The sequence below is a fragment of the Daktulosphaira vitifoliae genome, unplaced genomic scaffold (assembly GCF_025091365.1).
Source record: "Daktulosphaira vitifoliae isolate Bord-2020 unplaced genomic scaffold, ASM2509136v1 Scaffold_2, whole genome shotgun sequence".
In the NCBI taxonomy this organism is placed as follows: Eukaryota; Metazoa; Arthropoda; class Insecta; order Hemiptera; family Phylloxeridae; genus Daktulosphaira; species Daktulosphaira vitifoliae.
Genome location: NW_026099573.1, coordinates 26,257,136 through 26,280,926, shown reverse-complemented (window position 1 = coordinate 26,280,926; position 23,791 = coordinate 26,257,136). Strand labels below are relative to the sequence as shown.

The following is a 23,791-nucleotide window of genomic DNA, read 5'->3' as shown; positions in this document are numbered from 1 at the left end:
AATTTCACTTAGTCTAGCCAAAATCAAATTGATTAACAGAAATTAGATACATATGTATTTAATAAAACGTTTCCAGCACTAAATTAAATACTCTTCTGTTCGTAGGTTTTCATACTCTGTACAGCTATCAGTAATTTTAGAAGTTTTATTTATTTACAGTCTCTAATTAACCGTTACAACTGAATTGTTATGAAAATAATAAAAAATTAATAACTAAAAAAAATTATTTTACTGAAAATGGGAATCATACGGATAATGAATAAAAACCAGAGAAGTTATCACATTATGGGATACGACTTTCGTTAATAGTAAACACTAGTAAGTAACTACTTACCTGTAAACTTTCCAAACATTTAAGATACAATTTTCAACAAAAAAATACTTTTTTATTATTATACTCATATATTTAAAATGTAAGAACATAAATCATAGGTAACATTACATACATATTTACTCGAGTTTTGATGGATTCAACAGCTATTACGCCCTTGAAAGTCTCAAGAGCACCTTGTTTATTACGCCCTGTTGCCCTGATTAAGTAATCTTATGTAAACACGCCACTCTACATAAGAAACAGAATCAGAGGAATCAAAAAGAGAATCAAAATAAAAATCAGATTTTTCAATACATTTTTAATAAAATATTCCCCTACTAAATATTTTTAATTAATTAGTAGAAATACTTTATAATTTTACATGCTTTAAAATTAATAAAAACATTAAACTTAAAAATTTCCATTTGTTAATAATTGTTAATTATTGTTAATAATTAGTACAAATAAACACTTTACAATACATTCATATTTATTTATTTTAGTGGTAATAGTAATTTTTTTAAGTATGATACCTGTTGAGTAAATATTATACATGTTATAAGTATTCAAAAGACTTTTATTTTTTCACCTCATCTTTTGATGATTTCCCATATATATACAAGGTGGCCCACCACTCACTGACAACTTAAATAACTTTTGATCCAGTTAATATTTTTAGCTGATTTTTTTTTTTAAATAATAGTTATACGTTAGGTCTATAGCTATATCTCAATAATTAATTTTATTACATTTTATTAAAAATATTAATTATTTTTAATTTTAAATAAAATGNTGAAAAAGTTACACACCTCCAAATTATAGTAATCATGAAAAGATAGCGTTTTCTTCGGTCCTTTTCTCAATACGTATTTCAATGTTTAATACCGTAAAATAATACATGAAAATTCAAATTTTCACAAACTTCGAAACACTACAGTATATTTACTACTGAATATTAATAAGATATTTTTTACTAAAATTTTTCTTAAATTCTACTCTACAAAATAGCTATCTTAGAATTTTTTTTTACATTTTATTTAAAATTTTAAATAATTAATATTTTTAATAAAATGTAATAAAATAAATTATTGAGATATAGCTATAGACCTAACGTATAACTATTATTTAAAAAAAAAAATCAGCTAAAAATATTAACTGGATCAAAAGTTATTTAAGTTGTCAGTGAGTGGTGGGCCACCTTGTATATATATGGGAAATCATCAAAAGATGAGGTGAAAAAATAAAAGTCTTTTGAATACTTATAACATGTATAATATTTACTCAACAGGTATCATACTTANTTTCTAGTATTTATAGCAAATATTAATTTTGATATCAGCCCTTTAGTTTCAATAGTGAGGTCAATTGAATTTCCAGTATTAATACTGTCTATTTCCATAATCATGTAGACAGTTGACTGTACTATGAAAAAAAAAATTAAAAACATCTTACTTCTATTTTTAGCAGCTATTCTTACAATAGGCGGTTCTTATTTAAGTATAATAGAAAAAATTTACCATAAAATTCATAAATAAATATATTTTTATTTTTCTAAAAATATTGTACTATTTATTGAGAATATGTTTAATTTGTTACATCGTGTAAATCGTAGAATTTACAAAAACTGCTATGCGGCGCGCTTGCGCGTCAACATACCACCACCGTGACCAAAAGAGAGAGTTGTTCGCAAGACGGTCGATGGTGTCTCTTGGGATCTCAATTCTCATTCAGTATTAATTTTGAAGCGGTCTATTTGTGTTTTTAGTTTGTTCACATATTGATTTAACAAATTTTAACTCTGAATGAGCGCAATCTATAAGACTTCTTTTTAAGTTTATTTTCAAGTGTCATAATTTTACCACACGATTGTTTTAATATATACTGTTTTATCTAAATTAATATCTAAAACTTTTTGAACAACCATATAAATATATGTGTCAACCACTTCCAATGGAATAATGATTGGATACGAAAATGTAAGCATTAAACTCACTTAAATATTTGTATGAAATAAATATATGAAAAACTGTTAAATATAAACTCAATTAAGCATAATTATCGTACGTGGATTAGTTACATTTTTTTGTATTTTATTTGGACCACGACGTATAGCCAAACATTTTATAAATGACTTTTTTATCACATAGTTAAATATTTAGTATAATTAGTCATAATAAAGAGGCAAAGGAGATTTTCTTTGCAGAGACTTTAATAGTGGGTATTGGGAGACACGTCATCGTACCCTACATTAGTTTCTTTCTTATTTCTCTCCCCTTCACCAACAATCCATTCCTCCGCTATATTTCAATGTATACCACACCTATGAAAACGTCTACTCTTTCTCTCTCCATACGCACGGGTATTCCCTGTGGTCGCTGTATAATGGCATTAAGAAGAGAGAGAACCGTGCAAAGACTGTGAAACTGTGTCACAGCGACGCCATACTATTATAACTTGTTTTTCCTCTTCCGACTGCCGTCGGTTATTGTTATTCATCGGCCAAATATTCTTTCCCACTCCAAAAAAATAATCGCGCTCTACTGCGTACCCCTCTATTCTCTTTCATAAAATCTAAATATTCAATAAAATAAATCAACATCATTTATTTTTTTATTATCAATTCATTTTTTTTCATAGAAAATTATGGCTCAAACTGTACCTAAAATTGCATCTATGCAAAATTCTTGGTGTGTAACACCTCCACCGCCTTCTTATATGAGCTCCATTTCAAGCCATATAAATCTTAATCAGCAGCAGCCACAAAATTTGAACGATTATAGTGTTTCTACTGCTGATACTTCAGCTGCCGATTTAGATAACTTTGATTTGTCTCTACTATTACCTCAACCAGCAGCTGAACCACCTACATCCTCTGAAGATGGTCGCGTACCTACAACTGAAGTTCTTGAGCACCAACAAGACATACTCAGTCAATTAACAAACTACAACAATGGATCAAATTGTTATACTGGAGCTGATACTTTAGACACACTCGATCTTACACAACTGCTTTCATTATATGACGATTACTGTAACTCCGAAGTTGCAGCTGGAGAATATCAAAATATGCTTAAGACTTCTTCTGATACGACTTCAGTTACTACAACCGCTGCTATCCAAATTAAGGAAGAAGTCGACGATATAACTACCTCACGGTCTCCATCGACATTTATTACATCATCTTCTCCACAAAGTCCTCCAGAAGTCACGTACAATGTCAATTGTACATGGTTTGTTCAAGACCAACCAACTTCAGTTGTATCTTCTCTTGAATGTACCAAACCACAGTCATCATCTGTGTTACTCCGATCGCTTTTAGAAAGTAATGTTAAGGAAGAACTGGCAGTACAATCTACTACTAGTGATGATGATGTTGAAACAAAACCAATCTTGCAATCTACAGACTCAATTAAAGCTTCTAGTCATAAATTGTTGATTGAAATGCTAAAAGGTTCAACTGAAGATCGAACAATTGAAGATGACGCATCCACTACTCCTTCTGTAGGGTCCACATCTCTAATTTCAACTGCTTCATCTAGTAGCACAGCGGTTTCTGACTTAGCTGAACTCTTGTTGTATTCTCCTGACCAAGGAGTCCCCACTGGTAATGATGAGAAGTCTAACTCGCAAAAAGGTAAATAATCTTTACGCTATTTTTTTCTAGTGTAATTGATTAATTTGTTTTGTAATTTTACAGACTCTCGGTTATGGGAAGTAGTTGAACAACAACAACAATGGAGCCATCAAAATAGCAAACATTCAACTCATGATATGACAGTACCATCCCTTTCTCCTCAACAAAACGGAGGACTAGACCAAGTGCTATTTGATGACGCCGCCGCTTTGGTAGATGGTCTTTTGTTTGGTGGAGACAACGTTTTTAAGGAACAAGATGGTTCTATGTCACCATTAAATAAAGTAAGTGTTTGAATTTATAATTTATTTTTATAGAGTGATAAAATAAATAGTAAATAGCAAAGGAATATACCAAAACAGTAGCATCTTTAATTGTATATTACATCTACTTTTTTATTGGGCGCCATAATGGAAGAGAAACTTGATCATCGCCGCATTCCTACAGGGGAAACGAGTTTTGAACTCGCATATTATTATTTTACACAACAACAACTGTCCAGAGGCATACTCGTTCGATTAGTGTTTTTTCATATCCTAATTTTTTCCATGAGAGTGAAATAATGTTAATCGCGTTGACGTCATCAACTACAGTGTTTTGATTACGCAAGAAGAACAACGATTTCGATTAGAAATTTTTCAACTAGACTCGTAAATTCCAAACGAATAATTTTATAATTATGAACTTTTTTTATTTAATCTCAAATTATTTTATCTTGTTTATCGTACTTTATCATTTACAATGATATGGATATGAAATTTTGTTTTTTTTATTCATAATAATTTTTAATATTACTAATGTCAAGGTCGTGGGTGGTTAAAAATATGGGCGCGGTCTTACATATTTGTTAGCCAATATCACAATACAAAGAACTTTGCAACAATAAACATGTATGTGTATAAATCGATTTGCAAATAGTAACACTTTTATAAGCTTACTTAATAAATGTTTTAATCTGTAATTATGTCTATTTATCCATTGTATTTCGTTGAGGCGTAGTTCTTAATATCTTGTTATACTTATAACTTATGTTATATCAACTAATAAAATATCACGAGTTTGACGTCATTGAATTTATTTTTATTACATTCTGAATTTGACTAATACATCATAATTCTTCTAGCTATTTTCTTCATCCTATTATATGGATTTTTTATGAAGGGGTAATTGGTATTGCCAAAAAATTATCGATTTTCATATTTTTATTAATAACGATGTTTTTAAGTAATTTTCTATGTTTAAAAAATTAAAATTATTGTAGAATATTAAACCACAGAAACTTGATAGTATATTAAAAATTATAATTTTACAAATATAAATTAAAACTGAAATATATAATGTCAACTAAATAATATTATATTTTAAAACTTTTATTAAAAAACAATTTTTTCTTATATTTGTTTTTAAAATTTGTAAACATAACATTGTTAAACAATGAGAACTATTATTTGACAATTTGACCATTATTTGAAAATTTTAACGATCCAATAAAAGTATTATCATTAGAAGAACTAAAATAAATTAGGCAAGTTTTAACTTTTAAATTTTAAAGATTCATGTAGTCGATTCGAAGCCATGACTAATTTTTTAATTGACTTTCTTTTTTATTTTTGTGACCAACATATATGTATAATCACACCTACAGCGACCCACAAGCAATAGACTTATATGAATAATAATTATTCTTATTGGTCGTATGTTGCGTGACCTTGCAAAAAACCAGCAAGTGGCTATTCCAATATTATAAATTCCACAAACGTTCATCGCCTTCGTGGCGATGAAATTTCTTTTACAAGCTGCTTACAATGTTGACCGGTGAAAGCAACACACATACTGACCTCTCACTTGCTATATACACTCCCTATTACTGTGCTTACTTTCTGTCTTTTTGTAATTAGAGGATGTGTTGTTTATACTCAATTTCGTCTTAAATTGACCTAATGAATACAATTTTATAAATAAATTTAATAATAGTAGAAATTCACGCGTGATTTATATATTCCATTTAATTTACGTGATTGGTACAATTTTTGTCTAGGCTAATAAGGACGATGTACGGCTTGAAGCTCAAATGGATATGTGGAAATCTCTTCTGCTCCAACAAGAGCAGCAAGAAGATGACCACAGACAAAAAAGAAATACTACATCGGTGGACAGACAACAGCAACCACCCTTGAAACGTCAGCGTGTTGATAACGAGCACGACATTATGTTGACAACGACTTCTCTGTCCTCACTCGGATCTATTTCTCCAGCTTCTTCCACTTCAAGTGAGTAGCAACTTAGGTTGAAAAGAAAAAAATAATTTCACTATATGGAAAATAAAATAAAGTAGAATATTATTTTAGTATGTCAACAGCGATAAAAAACCTTAGATAACAAAAAATTGCCTTTTAGATTTGAACTGTAACATTAGAATAAACTACTTTTATTTGTTCTGAAATTAGTTGAACGTAGGTTCGTTAACTCAATAATCTTTCTATGATTTTAACATAAAAAATTAAAAAATGACTTAAACTAGTCTCATTTACAAAACTTCTGTTTACAAACAATTTTTCAGTAGATAATCCAGAATTTTTACCTTTAAAGTAAGCCTATAAACTATTTCAATTTATTAAATAGGATATTAATGAGCTAATTTATCAAAAAAAAAAAATACCATTTTCATTTAAAAATTATTAACAACCGGTTCTCAATATTTTTACTAAATTTATTTTCTAATACGAAAAAAACTAGTAGTATAACTATTTTACTAACCTTAGGGTTCACGCATCACTCCTTAAAATTTTAATTCTCGAAAGGTAATTAATAAAAACTGGTCAATCTTGTTTTTAAAATACACCTACGTGTATTCTTTTATAGTTGTATTACTCAATAAAATATACTATATGTTGAATGGTCTGTTGTGAGTAATTAAAATATAATATATTTTAATGACCCAAATTGTAAATATTAATTATAATTTATTCTTTTAATTATTTATATATTTTTGCTTTAAATTTTGCACTGTATAAATGAGAAAATGTAGTATAGTCATAACAGATAAATTTTCTGGTTATAATCCGCCAAAAATAGGTTACATGGTATTGTTTCATTAATTATTTTATGATTATTTAATTGTAATATGATAGTACTCGTTATATTTACAGTGTATCCAATTTTCACAGGTACCTTAACGATGTCCATGTTGGACAAAAATGACAACGTGATGTCTACGGATTGCGATAAGGATGAAGACGATGAATTCTACGTAACAACAGCAGCCACTTCGCCATCTTCGTCATCCACCAGATCTTCCGGTTCTGTCTCGGGTTCTTCGGGTACTAGCACACAACACCATCACCATCACATACACCTATGGCAATTTCTTAAGGAGCTTTTGCAACAGTATGATGACCAAAACGGTCTCCAGTCATCCGCCGAAGATGGCAAACAAACTCCATCGACTATCATAAGGTGGTTGGATCGGCCCAAGGGAGTCTTCAAGATAGAAGACTCAGTCGCTGTTGCCAAACTCTGGGGTCGTCGGAAAAATAGGCCTGCAATGAATTACGATAAACTGTCCCGGAGTATACGGCAGTACTACAAGAAAGGCATCATGAAGAAGACGGAACGCTCTCAAAGGCTTGTCTATCAATTTTGTCACCCGTACAGTGGTTCGCCGTCCACGGTTTGTTCCAACAGTACCACCACAAATGTTGTTGCCGCAGAAATGTCGCCATAAGCAATTGTGGGTCTGTGTGTAGTGGAACTAGCCGTGGATTTTAGCAGCGAAAGGTAATTTTCGCCGTACCACCGAGTTGGGTTCCATACAGTCACACTTGTAAATTTTTTTGCTCATCAACCGGGTCATAGAATGTAGCAGTTTGTAAATATATTTTTAGGCTTAAAGTAAATGGACTGAATTGTACGGGACAATTTAAATCCAGGTTACTGGAAAAGTGTTTTCCGTGGGGTGTATAATTGGGGGGCAAAGTTTTCATTAATATCTTTAGATAACTTATACAGTCCATTTACAATATTTATGTGCAACACTTTTATGACTTATTTTTAAATTAAACTACCTGAAATACGTTCTTGAACTTATCGAAAGCTCCTCTAATAGTAAATAGAGTATGCGCGTATTAAGGTAGTGTTTCGGTCCCATATATCTATGATATATTGTCTCAATTCGTACGTTCTGTGAACGCATTATTATTTTTGAATATAAACATTTTAAAAAAAATGCAATTAAGTATACTATTGCATTATTTTTAATTTCTATAATACCATAAAGAAGCTATGTAGCATCATATTATAATCAATTGTTAAGTTATTATTTTCAATATTATTGACTAAAGATAACATAACATTATGTATTACGTGTAAATTAACTGATTTTGTACAAAAATATTTTTTGTCTTATTTCATATTACTTTTTATATGTTTTATAATAACATTTTTTTCATATTTATACTATTTTACCTTAAACTAACTTTTTTATGATTTTATTAAATACTTGTAGTTATATTACTGATTTTCATCATACATATTTTTTAGCCATTTTATACGAATAGTAATATTTTAATTAATATTTATAACATTTCATGTTATTAGTTGTTTGTAAAAAAAAATGTAGAAACTTTATGTAGCACTTAATAAATGTGCAATGTACATTTTTCGGGCGATTTGTAACAAAAAATTTCTCAAGCATAATGTTTAATGATAATCATTAAATTAAAGTCGTTATGTAGTTTGTAAAGTATATTTTAAGTAATTTTATACTCATTAAATTGTATACCTTAGTTCTGTATTAATATGTACTTTTTCAAAATTATGAATTATCTCATTAAAAATTTACTGTAAATGAACTGATGTTTTATTTATTCTTATTTAAAGCTAATTGTAATAAAATATATCATTGTTAAAATACTATGAAAAAATGCAATATAATTAACCACAAATATTATAATTGTTATTAAATAAATATTATGATTATAATGGTTCACTTAAATGTAGGCTGAAATGTATTTAGGAAGGAATCCCAAGAGTAGTAAAAATTTGATATTCAATATTCTCTTATACAAAGTAGACCATAATGTTTTGACAGATCTAATAACTTTTAATGCAGCAAATATTACATTATACAAATAACATTTAACAGATGTGCGTTGCATTTTTTAAAAATAATTTTAGCTTCGATGCGAAGCTGAGAAGGTATTAATTTTACCATGATGTGTTTATTTTTTTTTTATTTTTATTTTTTTTTGTGTCTGTCACTACTTTTTCTCAGCTCTCACTGGACCGATTTCTTTTAACAATACGTCAAAAGATCACAAATTGTATCTAGTTGAAGACATTACCCTTAAAAATTTAAAAATTTTCCCTCGTTCCCCGCAAATGGGGGAAATATCCAAAAAAATTACAAATTTAAAAATCGACAAATTTTGTCATTTTTTTCACTTTTTTTTCTTAAAACTTCCATAACTTTTTCAAAAATCAACAAATCAACATAATTTTTTTTTAAACTAAAACCTTAGATATTTTCCTTTCATTTGATATAATTTTTTTGAAAATTTAACACTTAACCTGCTCATGGGGGGGGATTTAAAATTGCAACTTTTTTACAAAAACTAACTTTTTCAACTTAATTTTTGAAAATGTTCCGGAAATACTGCGTCCTTTAAACATATATCAAATTAAAGCTTATTTTATGTACTATAAAATGAAAAAAAAAAATTTGTCCCGACACTTTATCTTCTGCATGTAAACGGTTGCCGTAGTTAAAAAAACACTATTTTTGTGTTAAAATTTTCGATTTTCAATTTTTAATTTTCAACTTAAAAATGCTATAACTTTTCGAAAAATGCATGTATCAGCACAATTTTTTTTTTTCTAAATACATTATAAGTACATCTTCCATTTGACATACTTTTTATTAAAATTAGACAATTTCCCCTTATATAGGGGGGGTTCAAACTTTGAAACATTGTATAAAAAATAGAACTTTTTCAACTGAACTTTTGAAAATGTTCCGGAAATACTGCGTCCTTTAAACATATATCAAATTAAAGCTTTTTTTATGTACTATAAAATGAAAAAAAAAAATTTGTCCCGACACCTTATCTTCTATGTGCAAATGGCTGTCGAAATTATAAAAAAAATGTAATATTTGCGATAAAAATCACCTTTTATAACGATGTTTTTTGTACTTAAAACTGCCATAACTTTTTCAAATATTAACTAATCAAAATAATATTTCTTTATATTGAAACCTTAGGTAATTTTCTTTCATTTGATATCATTTTTTTTTGAAAATCTAACACTTATTCTGCTCACAGGGGGGATTTAAAATAGCAACTTTTTTACAAAAACTAACTTTTTCAACTTAATTTTTGAAAATGTTCCGGAAATACTGCGTCCTTTAAACATATATCAAATTAAAGCTTATTTTATGTACTACTAAATGAAAAAAAAAAATTTGTCCCGACGACCTATCTTCTATGCGCAAAAGGCTACCGTATTTAAAAATATGCTATTTTTTATTAAAATTCTAGGTTTTGTATTTTATTTTATTTTAAAATATTTTATTAGGGGAATAAACTGACTTTCATGAATATTATATAATTTCATTGACATAGAATAAAGTTCATAAGACATATGATATTATACTTATTTAATTTTTTTACTTTTTTATAGTCGAAAAAGTAATTTTTAAATTTGAGTTAGCTTAAATAGCCAATTTTATCATGCAACATGAAGCAACGAACAGTTGCCGAATGGGTAACATCTTGATCTTTCATACCTAGGGTACGAGGTTCACATCCGTCTGTGATTACCAAAATTTTGCATTTTTTTTTTGAGTTAAAATAGAATTTCAAATCATTTGATATTTATCTCATTTAGATTCAATAATTTCAATAAATATAAAGGATCTTATCTCTATAGTTTCCCCTCCTGAGAAGAAATTGATATTCATGTTAATATTATTTTACTATGTGGTTCTTTTGTGGCTACAATTTATTTTGACAACCCTCACTAGACCTACTTTTTTCAACGATACGTCAAATGATTCATTTAAGTTTATGATATTTAAGTTAATGATTAGTTTAAGTTATTACTCTTAAAAATCAAAAAAATATTCCTTATTCAAATAAAAAGTAGCTTAACTAGATTTGTCCATACAAACAATTAAAATCATTAATTTTTAATATTCTTAAATTATTTATTGTCGAATTAAATTTGATATGATAAAAGTATTCAACTACAAAAGTAAATAATTTTACTTTATAATTTATTAATTTTTTAACTCTATTTCTGTGTGCTACTACCAGTCTATAATATGCCAAATTTTTTAGTAATATGTTGCTATATAAATCATAAATTTAAAAAAAAAATGATTTTTAGTTTCACCTGAAGTTAACGATGGAGTTTTACAATTATAATTATATTTTTGATAATATGCTCAATTGAGTAAATCTTTTTAACTACTTTGGTTTGATTGGTTCATTTAATTAAAGTAAATTATTAAAATTAATTAAGTTCTGAATATTTCAATTGCAGAATTTTTTTAAACACCAAAAGTTATTAGGATATGATTACTATTCTTTCTATTTCAGTTATCTATTACGATAAAAATGTAAAAAAATCGAATTTTTCTGACAAATGTACTGTAATTAGTAATTATAAAATTTCCAGATTGCATATTAATCTTAAAAATTTCATTTTTTTCAATTTAATAATGTCAATTTCAAACTTGCAAGTTGAACTATAAGTTATGGTAACAAATTCATTTTTTAGCTTCGATGCGAAGCTGAGAAGGTATTTTTCATTAAAACTTTCACTTTAAAAGACAATAAAAAATAGGTTCAAAATGATTACCTTTAACATATTAAAAATCAAAATCAGTATTAATTTAATACAATTTTTTTTGTTCTTAATTATTTTTTTTTATATGTAAATACTTATTTTTTAATAATAAGTAATAATATTAAAACTTAGAAGTAATAGAAAAAGTTTAATTGCACATTTGAAAACATCACGAAAAGTTTATTTAGAAAAGTATATTTTTTTTCTGATGAAAGTTCCTTTTGTTTAGTGTATTTATTCATAAGTAACAAAATTTTTTTATTAAAAAGTATTGCATAAATTCCTTTAAATTTGTATACGCATTAAAAGTATATGAATATACAACTCCTTTTTATTTTTATAATATCTCCGTAAAAATTACAATATTATATTATTGAATACCACTTTCATACTCAATTTAATTACTGTAATTATTATGTATTCATATATTATAGTTATAAATCGGGGTAAAATTAAGGGAATAAGTGTTATTGTTGTTTTTGAAATAATCTACCAATTTCATTTTTTTCTATTTAATAATATTTATTTCAAACTTGCAAGTTGAGTTAAAAGTTATGGTAATAAATTCATTTTTTTTTTATTAAAACTTTCACTTTAAAGAACAAAAAGAAGTAGGTTCAAAATGATTACTTTTAACATATTAAAAATCAATAATAATTTGAAAATAATTAATTATAAAAATTATATAATATATAATTAAAATAATTACTAATCTGGATATAATTAAGGAAATAGGAGTTGATGTTGGGTTGGGTTGGTTACATTTTTAACTTTATAATGCTATAACTCATTGAAAAGTGTACGAATCAACACAATTTTTTTATGAGAAATAATATTTTTTAATAATCCCTTTTTCATTCGACATACTTTATCTTAATCAGGGTATTAATAAGAAACTAGCAGATAATGTAGCTTTTGTAATTATCCACCAATTTCTTAGAATTAAACACTACCTACTGATTTGCATCGAAGCGTTTCTTATGATAGTGATTTTAATCACTGTCAGATTAAATCTATACTGGACCCAACTATGCAACGTCCCCACTATGCCGCGACTCCACTGTGCTGGGTTTTTTTATCATAATCCACTCAACTACTTACAGAATAAAAATAACTTAAATTTTTTTTATGTTAATGTGTTTTTAATAGTAAAAATATTAAATTTTTTTTTAATTAAACATTTTAAAAATAGCAATCATTTTCTCTTACAAACAATATTGATAGGTCGGTATCACCATTAGGATTTGTACTTATTGAGTTACAAGTATTTAAATACACAGAATGGGTAGAATAGCGCAGACGAAGTGCAAATAAGAGACGTGTGTGTACATCTCTTATGTGCACTTCGCCTGAGCTATATAATAACTTTATATATTAAAATGCTTGTAACTCAATAAGTACTTATTTTAAGGTTTTTATCGACTTATCAAATATTTTTGTAAGTAAAAGTTTGCAAATAGCTATTTTGAAAGATTAAAAAGATGTAGTTGTAAAAAAAATATACACTTTTTTCATTACCATAATCAAATAAAAATATGATTTCAACATAGCCTAAGATGCATAAAGTATTTAAAAAAAAGTAATAAAAATATATACTGAATCAAAAGGTTTTAGATTTGTCAACATACCGTACATCACTGTACATGTATATGAAAACCGCTAATTCTTCTATATTCAGAAGTTATATATATCTTCTGAATATATCAATGTATAACTTTTAACAATAGTATAATTAGATTAGAGTTATTTTCAAAAAAATTATTTTGCTTAAAACTTCAGATATCTCGATAAAAAATAAGGAGTTATCGAATCTCTAATTAAATCCACGAGATTGCTCACAATCATATAGTATTTAAATAGTTTAATAGATTTTATATAATATATAAAATTACACAATGCAATTAAACATATCTAAGAAAAATAAATTTGTATCAGTGTTTCACGTTTTTATTGAAAATAATAAATCGTTTTTATTTATAAGTTGTAATGTGAAAATCAAATTTTTCAATAGCCAAAAATTGTATGCAAATTTAGCAATACTATAGTAGTACTTAAAATTTGTTAGCTTCGATGCGAATCTGAGAAGGTATTAATATACTATGATGTGTTTTTTTTTGTGTCTGTTACCACTTTTTCACAGCTCTCACCAAGCTGAATTCTTTCAATGATACGTCAAAAGATCACAAATCGTATCTATTCGAAGACATTACCCTCAAAAATTGAAAAAAATCCCCTCGTTCCCCGTAAATGGGGGAAACCTCCAAAAAAATTACAAATTTAAAAATCGCTAATTTTCGAATTTTTTTTTACTTAAAATTGCCATAACTTTTTTAAAAATAACCAAATCAATATAATTTTTTTTTATAGATGCTTGATGTCTTTATCTATCATTTGGTATATTTTTTTTATAAATTTAACCCTTTACCTGCTTACAGAAGGGGATTTTAAATGACAACTTTTTCACAAAAAAATAACTTTTTCAACTTAACTTTTGAAAGTGTTCCGAAAAATCTGACACTTTTATAAATATCTTAAATTAAAGCTAATATAATATACTTTATCATGGGAAAAAAAAATTGACTTCTGGACTTATCTTAGTAGTGAAAATGGCTACCAAATGCTATTTTTGTGTGAAAATTCTCGATTTTATATTTTACATTTTTTACTTTAAAATGCTATAACTTTTTCAATAAAATTTTTTCATAAGAAGTAGTATTTGTATACATATTTCATTCGACATACTTTTTTTTTAAATCAGACTATTTTCCTATATACGGGGGGTGGTTCAAATCTGAAAAATGCATATAGAAAGTAGAACTTTTTCAACTTAACTTTTGAAAGTGTTCCGGAAAGTCTGACACTTTTATAAATATCTTAAATTAAAGATAATGTAATGTACTTTATAATGAAAAAAAAATTCGGACTTTATTTTCTCTTCACGGTGAAAATGGCTATCGTATGCTATTGTTGTGTAAAAATTCTCGTTTTTGTATTTTACAATTTTAACTTTATTATGCTATACCTTTTTAAAAAATGTATGGATCAATACAATTTTTTTTGTGAGAAGTAGTATTTATATACATCTTTCATTCGACATACTTTATCTTAATCAAGATATTAATAAGGAAATAGCAGATCATGTAGCTTTTGGAATAATCCACCAATTTTTTAAAATTAAACACTATCTAAGGATTTGCATCGAAGCGTTTTTTTTTATAGTGATTTTAATCACTGTCAGATATCATTATACTTGATCCAACTATGCCACGTCACCCCTGTGCTGGTTTTTTAAACACAATCTTGTAAAATTTACGAAATTAACTAGTCATTTTTACTAGAAACTATTGGTCATTTAACCCGGTTTATAATGTCTATAAAATTTGATAGCATTATTATTATTATTTTAATGTTAACAACCTAAAAGTAAAAACGATAATAAGCGATATGAAATTCCCAGTTTTTCTAAAACCATGAAATCTAAAAAAGGATAGTTTTTGATTTAAAAATATTTTCTACGTTATTTGTTTAATAAATATTTGATCTACATAGAATTTTTAAAGGTGGCTCTAAGTGCCGTCTAAAGAAATAAATCACTCTCTTTCTTCAAAAAATTGACAACATCTTTTTTTATATTATATTTGTATCTAAGCGTTATATATTAATGGTGTAAATCACTGTCAAATGTTAATCAATAGTGATATGGTTATGCCAGAATTCAACTATGCCGGATCCTTAATGTACTGGATTTTTTTTTTTTTTTGATTGATGAAGTAAAACATTAAAAAAATTACTAAAACAATTTAAAAATTTTAAACTTACTAATGATCTAAAATTAATTAAGCGATTAAGATATATGAGATTAAAACTCATAGTAAAAACGATTGGTTGGGTTGGGTTTGTACTGCATTACTTGTTAAAATGAAATTCTTGTTCTTGTTCCTAACTTATTTTATAGTTGTCATTAAAAATTCTAATGTTATAAGATAATATACCTATTGAATACATGTGAAGATGACTAAGACAAAATAACACTTAATGTGTTGTAATTATAATAAGTGTAAAGTATAATATACCTAAGTATTACCCAAATTCACTGAATATTATCAATTTAATAATCGGAGAGTATCACTACAATGATAAATATTTTAAGTATATTCAAAATTTGGTAATAAAAAATTCATCATATTTTTTTGTTTATGGTTATTTTGTAGGACTTCAAGAAGTTCTTCTCGGCCAACATAATAATCAAACCATTCTACAAAATTTTGAATTCTTTAGTGGTCCAGTATTTTTTTTATTCTTATAAGTATACAAATTAAGTTCTATTTTCTAACCTTATGATTTGAGCTCAAACTATTATTATATATAATAAGAATGGATCACTTGTAACTAATATTATCAAAAGTTAAAATTAAAATATTTATTTAAAACTAAAAAATTAAAAAAAAATTTACTCAAAATCCAAAAGAATTACTGGAAAAAAAAACGATTTCAATATTTACTATATGATATTTTAAAAAACAGAGTGCATGTCTGTCATATAGTTAGCAAGCGTGAACGACAAAAGTTGGAAACCCCATTTCCCAAAAAAGAAATAATAAATACCATTTAATAATTAATAGCAAAACAATTGTAACATATTCAAATATTTAAGTACTATTAAAATATTACTAAAAAAAAAAAGTACCTCTCTTTTCGACAATAGAAAGAACTGTGCAAACAGGAATGTTCTTAAGAATATTCATCTGCAGATTATAATGAAGAATATAATATATAAAATTCAATAGAACTAAATAATTTCCCCGAGGATATTTTATCAAATTACTTGAAGTAATAAATAATAATTATTGAAAATTTATGATAAAGAATTTTTTGATTCTTACACTAAAACCTAAAAATTCTATAAAAGAAAAACATGGGAGTCACAAAATAATTCTACGGCGTTTTAATATTTCATTTGTTTTTCAAAAACTAAAAACAATAGCCCTCCTAAAAAATAATTTAGTGTAGATGAAAAATAATTCTGTATAATTACTGTAAATAAATAAATAAATAATATAATAATCTAAATATAATTGTAACCAATAGACGGATTTAGCCCTTTTAGATCCCTAGATATGCTACAGATATATTTATAATAGTTTAAAATTTGTCCTTTTAAATAGCTATGAAAAAAATATAAATATTTTTGTAATTTAAAATTTACAGAAAATAATTTATGCTTAAAATATTTTGAATAAAACTTAATAGTTTCACGTATATTAGTGAAACCTAACAGACAAAAAACATAAATATTTTGGTTTAAATGGCTAATATTTGTGTCAATACTGATTTCTACCACAATTTCTTTTATTAATGCCTTTAATATAGTTGTAATTAGAGGAACTATTTGTATTAAAGAGTTTTATTTTTAACGGTGATTTGAAACATTGTCAAAATTTAACAGATTCCCATTAACATTTGTTGTAACTCAAAAAAAGATGATGAGGAATAAAATAAAGATAATTAAGTTAAAAGAATAATATATAATATTATATATTTGTACAGATGTGTTGTTTGAGCAGATATTGAAATAATTGAGACTCTTATGGTCTTAAGCTTAATTCCTTATTATTATATTTTTGAGTTACTTTTTATATCGGGGTCAGTGTTCCGAGGGTTTATTTTCTCTATTTTTTTTTACTAATACCATTCCAAAGAAAAGGAATATTACCACACATATGTATATGTAAATTTTAATTTACCAAAAATCCAGAGCAATCGCCAACCGTAAAATAACAGCTCAAACGAAATCTGCTCTATATAGATTCAGTTTACCAAAAGTACTTATTCAAACTTTATTATTTATATTAAAATTTTATGTTCAGCATTCTTGCTTACCTTTGAATGAGTATTATTTTTTTTTATTTTTTTTTTTAATGTGTCTTTTCACACTAATGATGTTGATGTCTAACTGACTCTGAGAGATTCTGTGTGCGAGTGAGATTTTATGCCACGTTAACCCGTCTTTTATACTTTTCTTTTAATTCAATTAGGGATCAACATCATTAGTGTTTCCAGATATTTTTAATTCCTTATTAATAATATAATTTAATTGTGATCAAAGTTTACAATATTTTCCTTTAATACACAATAATATGAGTAATAATATGATAACATAATTTTTTGTCACGTTAATGCTATTATTACAACACATTACTTTAATAAAGAACAGCTAAAAAATTTCAGGTATTTTTGAAATATCTATTTCTATTATATCATTTAATTTATTAATCTAAATGTAGTTCGATAGTCGAAAAAATTTAACAGTCATAATTCTTTAAAATATTTGCTGATAAAAACCTTAAAAAGGTTATATATATTTTCTAAAGTTTTACACAATTTTTCAAATTTTTTTGTATTTTAAGGATGACCATAAAAAAAATAAATAAATCTCTTAAAATATTACACCACTTTACTCAATCTCTTAGACAGGATATTGATTTCATAATCAATAAATAACACATTGTTTGAGTATCAATCAAGTTATATAGTTAATAATCGAAAATTTAATTGTCCAGTTATAAAACATTATTTTCCATAAGTAAAACATCTAGCTAAACGATTTTTTAAGTTGTTGCTTGAATGCATTATTGTGATACTATATTCGTGTAACTACTTAAGTATCCGGTGACCTATAAAAGTACTTTTGAATAAGACAGTAAATTGAACAGTGGCCGTCACAACGCAATGCTAGTTGTATAAATTAAGGCTCTGACGTTAAAAACAATTTTCTAGGGAACATTCAACGTGGCTATATTAGACGCATAATACCCGGTAATGTACTATGAAAATTTGATGCGCAAATGATAAAAAATTAATTAGATCAATTCTCCTTGTAACCTGCTGAGGCATGCAAATCTTCAGAACGTTCTCAGAGGAAAATGTATTCTGTTTGATGGTGCCCGACGCACTGCACCGCCAATTTGCTGCAAAAACGCGCCGTTGGTTGTTTGTGTCTATGGTCCACCATCGCGAGGTCAGGGAGGCCCGCAGAGACTGCGGGCTAAATGGCCTTGAACTTGACTGCTACGCCACCACAATGTTGATCATGAATGGAAGTGGAGGGGTGGAATTCGTTTGCACAACGTCGACGGACGATTTTTTTTAACATTATGATAAAAAAAAATTGTATACATTATGTATAGGTGTAGTCTTTTATATAATAAAACAATCGTACGTACAGCCGTTTAAATATTATGTGTTGTAATGCGTGAACGCACACAATAACGCGGTTGTTAGGTGATGATAGTCGCAATGCCCCACCAAGGCCGCCGACCACTTAAAATACATTAATATTTTATAAATATGATTTGTATGAAAATAAATTATGCTCATAGTGCAACGAAAATAAAAAATCAAGTTTGATATTTAAACTACATATTTTTATCCTGGACGCTACACGTTTGTAGATTTATTTTGTGTTAACATTGGCGTGCGATGTGGAAGAAGAAAATCAATAGTCTCATTAAACTTTAAAAACAAAAAAAAAAAATGGAAAAAAATTACATAAAAGCGACATTTGGTTTTTTATTTCTATAATTTTATATTATGTTAAATAGTAGCATTCCGTCCATGCATGATAGTCTAAACAGGAGAGGGGAGGACTTATAGCACCTTCTATAGTAATCTGTGGAGGAGAAGGGGCTGACCGGCGGTTTTCAAGGCCTCGGCCTCGGCGCAGTCCGCGTCAGCTGCACTGATCGTTCCGTACTACCGGCTCGTGCTACCTTTTTTTTTAACAATTTTCACCGCTAGACCAATTTTTAATAAATAATAACAATTACATTAATTGTTATTTACTTTATTTTGAGAGGCAAAATTTGCAAATAATATGCATCGTTAAATTTTTTTTTTATTATTCTTAGTGGCGTTTATTCTATTGTACGTCCAGTGTTTTAATTCGATTTTTTCCAGAAATTATTACTTTTTAATGGATTAAACTTTTTTTTAAACTTACCAAGAGTACACCGGCAGATAGCGTAAAGGTTATTTTTTGTTTTAATATCATTACATATCCAAATCCAACGCCGCCACCAATATTACCACAACTTTACTCATCAGCGTGCGAGTGTGTGATAATGTAGTAATTTGGATTAGAGATGTAGATATATACTATAATGTATATGTGCCTACATATTAATATTTATTATTATTATCATCGAGACGGCGACGGACAAGCGCGTGACTAGTTTTTATAATATGTTTTTATTTTATTTAGTAAGTGATGTTTAATATCCATCTGTGTATATATGCTTTCTATACTTAAGTTATATTATTTAAACTTTTACTTACATTCAACTTTCAATGATTTTGATAAAGCTTTCTTTTATTGATAGTAACACATTGCCTAATCAGTCAATTGGCCTTACTACTTCCACAGCTACTACTACGAAAAATTTGTGGCAACTGTGGTAAAGTATTTAATTTAGTTATATTTAGTTACGTTTAATATAACTAGTAATCGTATATAAACCTATCATTTGAACATTGTAGATAATAAATGGTGCTCTGATATCCGTACCTCTACACACATGCATCGACACCAACACCAACGTAATACTATCCAAACTTCGCCCTATGATAGAACTATAGTAACATTTGCTGAAACTACATCTATAGATGTAGATCTTGATTTAAAAGTGGATACTGAAAATCTAGATTTAGATACTAGGACCACTGAAGATCTGGACCTAGTACACAATATGATATTTGTTAAGAAAGATACTATTTCAGCCACTAGTAGCTCTCTATCACCTTCATCTCCATCTGAAGTATATAAAACTTTATTAAATTTCAAAATTGAAGGATTTATATTTTTAAACTTATGTTTAGATGTATAGATGTGTAGCTAGTAGTACGCGCAAAGAGCCTGCTATGAGTACTAGCAGCGCTAGTACGTCACAACAATTTGATATTTCAAGTAGCAGTAGTAATGGGGTAATTATTACTTCAAAAATGTCACCTAGAAGTCCAAGTTCTGGTGATTTAGTATTGGGTTCAGTAGAATTACTTGATGAGCAACAGCAACCTTTCCAACAAAATCAATTTTGTTGCTCTAGTACTACAAACAATAGTGGGAATAGTAATTCTAATACACGTGTTGTTATATCAGTCCAAGTAAGCATTACAATATGTATAATTTTCATAACCATCAAAAAAATATTATGTTTATGCTAATAGACTCTGTTGCTATTTTTGTTTCAAATATTTCAATACCTCATTTTAAAACTGGAAAATGTATGTTGTCATAAATTATAAATTATAATAAAATGAATTGAAAATATATATAATACTTGGTTTGTTGTTGTTCCCAAAACATTAGAAAAATAATACTCATCTCACACTTTGATGGCTATTTAAAATTATTATTCATCTTAAACCCTTTTATAAATTATACATTACTTTTTATTCCAATACCATTCTTCATGTAAATATTAGTACATCTATATAGTGTGTTATGTAATCAGAATAGGATTTTTATTTATATTTTAACAATGTGAACATAACATTTTAGCATCATTGTATCTTTGTGAACTGTTGTAGTATGGTTTCTGTTTTAATGCTAAAAAGTATAATAATTTTTATTTCAATTCATTTTTTAATAAAATGTATTTTCAAGATCATCAACAATGTTTTATGACTTACAATCTTCACCAAAATCTTAAATTCTTTGTTCGTAATTTTGAAATAAATTTACATATATATCAAACCTTTTTATTATTTGACTAATTTAGATTCATTATTTAATTTCTGAATATTGTATTGAATATTCATTAACAAATTTATAAATTTTTCTACAGGACAATAATAGTTCTATTGGTTGTACAGTTATTAAAGACAAATTGGATGACATGAGTAATGGATCTCCTCAAAATCGTAGACTATGTTTAGTGTGTGGAGATACAGCTTCAGGTTATCACTATGGAGTAGCATCTTGTGAAGCTTGTAAAGCTTTTTTTAAACGTACTATTCAAGGTATTTGTTGAGTTTGAATTTATGTAAAAATATAAAACTGTTCCAATATTACATTTTATTATTATTATTTTATTGTAGGGAATATTGAATATACATGTCCAGCTTCCAGTGATTGTGAAATTAATAAACGACGTCGTAAAGCATGTCAAGCTTGTCGCTTCCAGAAATGTTTACGTATGGGAATGTTAAAAGAAGGTGTTCGTCTTGATCGAGTAAGAGGTGGTCGCCAAAAATATCGTAGACAAACCACTCAACAACAGTCTCAGAATTCTCATCACCATCAACAATTGTCCCAACAACAATGTTTATTACAATCACATCACCATACCCAAATAAATGACAACATGACTAATAATGGTAATGTAGGACCAGCATCTTGGGCTACAGGCAACATGAGTAATTCTATTAAGAGCTGTTGCTGTTGTTGCAGTGGCTTAACTGGAAGAATAGTATCTTTAGAAGGTATACATTTTTCTAACCTATTTTGAATGTTTATCATATAAAATCATATAAATTTAACATGCTTCAATTTTTGTATTTTATAGTTCATTAATAAAAATTATTCTATTATTTTCCTTTATTTTTAAGAAAATAAAATGTTGGAGGCCCTACAAGCTTGTGAACCTGATATGCTTACTATAAATTTAACTGGAAATAATAACTTTAAAGCAGCCATCACCAATATTAACAGTAATCAACTATGTCAGTCTACAGTCTCACCTATAGTAGCTTCTATAACTACATTAAATTCACCTGTGTATATCTTGTCTGATCTCTATGATAGAGAATTAGTCAGTACTATTGGCTGGGCAAAGCAAATACCTGGTTGGTATAATAATATAGAATTTCTTAGTCATGGTTCCTATTCTTTATTTTTGTATATTTTTCTTAGGATTTACTGAACTTTCATTAAATGATCAAATGCGATTACTACAATCAACTTGGGCTGAACTACTTACTCTAACAACAGCATACAGGTCAATTTCTGTTTTTACAACCTCAGATCCTTCAGTATTGAATGGTGATAGTTTAAAAAAGAAATTAAAATATGCTACTGATTATTTATTAGATGAAAGACAAGCAAAAGAAATTGGATTGGGAGATGTTTATAATTTGGTACACATGAAAAAACTTTAATATTACTATTAAAATAAACTGTTTTTCATAAAAACTTTGTTACTCTTAGTGTTTACATATTGTGGAAAAGCTACAACAGTTAAAAGTTCAAAAAGAAGAATATTATCTTTTAAAAGCATTAGTGTTAAGTAATTCAGATGCAATCAAAGTAGATAATCAAGGCAAGTTAAAAAAATTTCGGGATGCCATTTTGCAATCTCTTAACGATCTTTTATCTTACAACAATTTAAATAATAACAATAATAATAGGTGAGAATATATTAATGGTTAAGTAATATACTTAAATTGTTAATTATTTGATCTTTTCGCTAGGCAAAATGAAGAAAATAATACTGGTAGTTGCCTTCATCATAGGTTGCAACAAAGAATTAATGAATTATTATTATGTTTACCTTCCTTGCGACAAGCTGATCAATTGATTCGTCAGTATTGGGGTGCTATACATAAAGAAGGAACTATACGAATGAATAAATTATTTGTTGAAATGCTTGAAGCATACCTCAGATAGTGCTTAAAATTTTGGTACGTAAAAAGTAAATGACATGAAATCTTAAGTATGTACCACAAACAAATTGATAATAAAGTAGTTACTCTGCTACTGCTGAAGTAGTCGGGGAGATGTTATTTTTTTTTTAGGTAAAACATAAATCATGTATAATTATTATTAATAGAACATTTAGAGTAATAATTTTTTTGGAGTATTTATTAACTCTTTTTGATTGTTGATCATCATTGTTGTTTTTTTTTTTTTTTTTTTGTTAGAAACTCAAGAAACAATACCGAATTTGTTATTTTATGTTTTAGATATATTATTAGATGTTGTGTTTGTACAATAAAAGGAC

The 23,791-nt window shown here is 27.3% G+C and overlaps 2 protein-coding genes across 2 annotated transcripts; both read left to right on the top strand.

Moving 5' to 3' along the window:
• Positions 1–2,044: 2,044 nt before the first annotated feature.
• Positions 2,045–8,777, top strand: LOC126897820 (uncharacterized). The gene is made up of 5 exons (XM_050671707.1): positions 2,045–2,289; positions 2,951–3,947; positions 4,011–4,231; positions 5,986–6,217; positions 7,115–8,777. Exons 1-5 carry the CDS (start codon positions 2,272–2,274, stop codon positions 7,669–7,671), a joined length of 2,025 nt encoding a protein of 674 aa, XP_050527664.1. The 5' UTR covers positions 2,045–2,271; the 3' UTR covers positions 7,672–8,777.
• Positions 8,778–20,156: 11,379 nt separating this feature from the next.
• Positions 20,157–23,791, top strand: LOC126897753 (estrogen receptor). Its single transcript, XM_050671599.1, has 9 exons — positions 20,157–20,248; positions 20,331–20,608; positions 20,670–20,954; positions 21,638–21,812; positions 21,891–22,274; positions 22,401–22,637; positions 22,705–22,928; positions 22,999–23,198; positions 23,262–23,791. Exons 2-9 carry the CDS (start codon positions 20,369–20,371, stop codon positions 23,455–23,457), a joined length of 1,941 nt encoding a protein of 646 aa, XP_050527556.1. The 5' UTR covers positions 20,157–20,248; positions 20,331–20,368; the 3' UTR covers positions 23,458–23,791.

What these genes read in the sequence shown, in the direction of transcription:
- LOC126897820 (XM_050671707.1), top strand. An exon ending in GAAGTCTAACTCGCAAAAAG is followed by an intron (nt 3,948 to 4,010) that starts GTAAATAATCTT and finishes GTAATTTTACAG; the next exon opens with ACTCTCGGTTATGGGAAGTA. An exon ending in CTATGTCACCATTAAATAAA is followed by an intron (nt 4,232 to 5,985) that starts GTAAGTGTTTGA and finishes ATTTTTGTCTAG; the next exon opens with GCTAATAAGGACGATGTACG.
- LOC126897753 (XM_050671599.1), top strand. Translation starts at nt 20,369, where the DNA reads ATGCATCGACACCAACACCAACGTAATACTATCCAAACTTCGCCCTAT. An exon ending in CTGGGCAAAGCAAATACCTG is followed by an intron (nt 22,638 to 22,704) that starts GTTGGTATAATA and finishes TATTTTTCTTAG; the next exon opens with GATTTACTGAACTTTCATTA. An exon ending in AATAATAACAATAATAATAG is followed by an intron (nt 23,199 to 23,261) that starts GTGAGAATATAT and finishes TCTTTTCGCTAG; the next exon opens with GCAAAATGAAGAAAATAATA.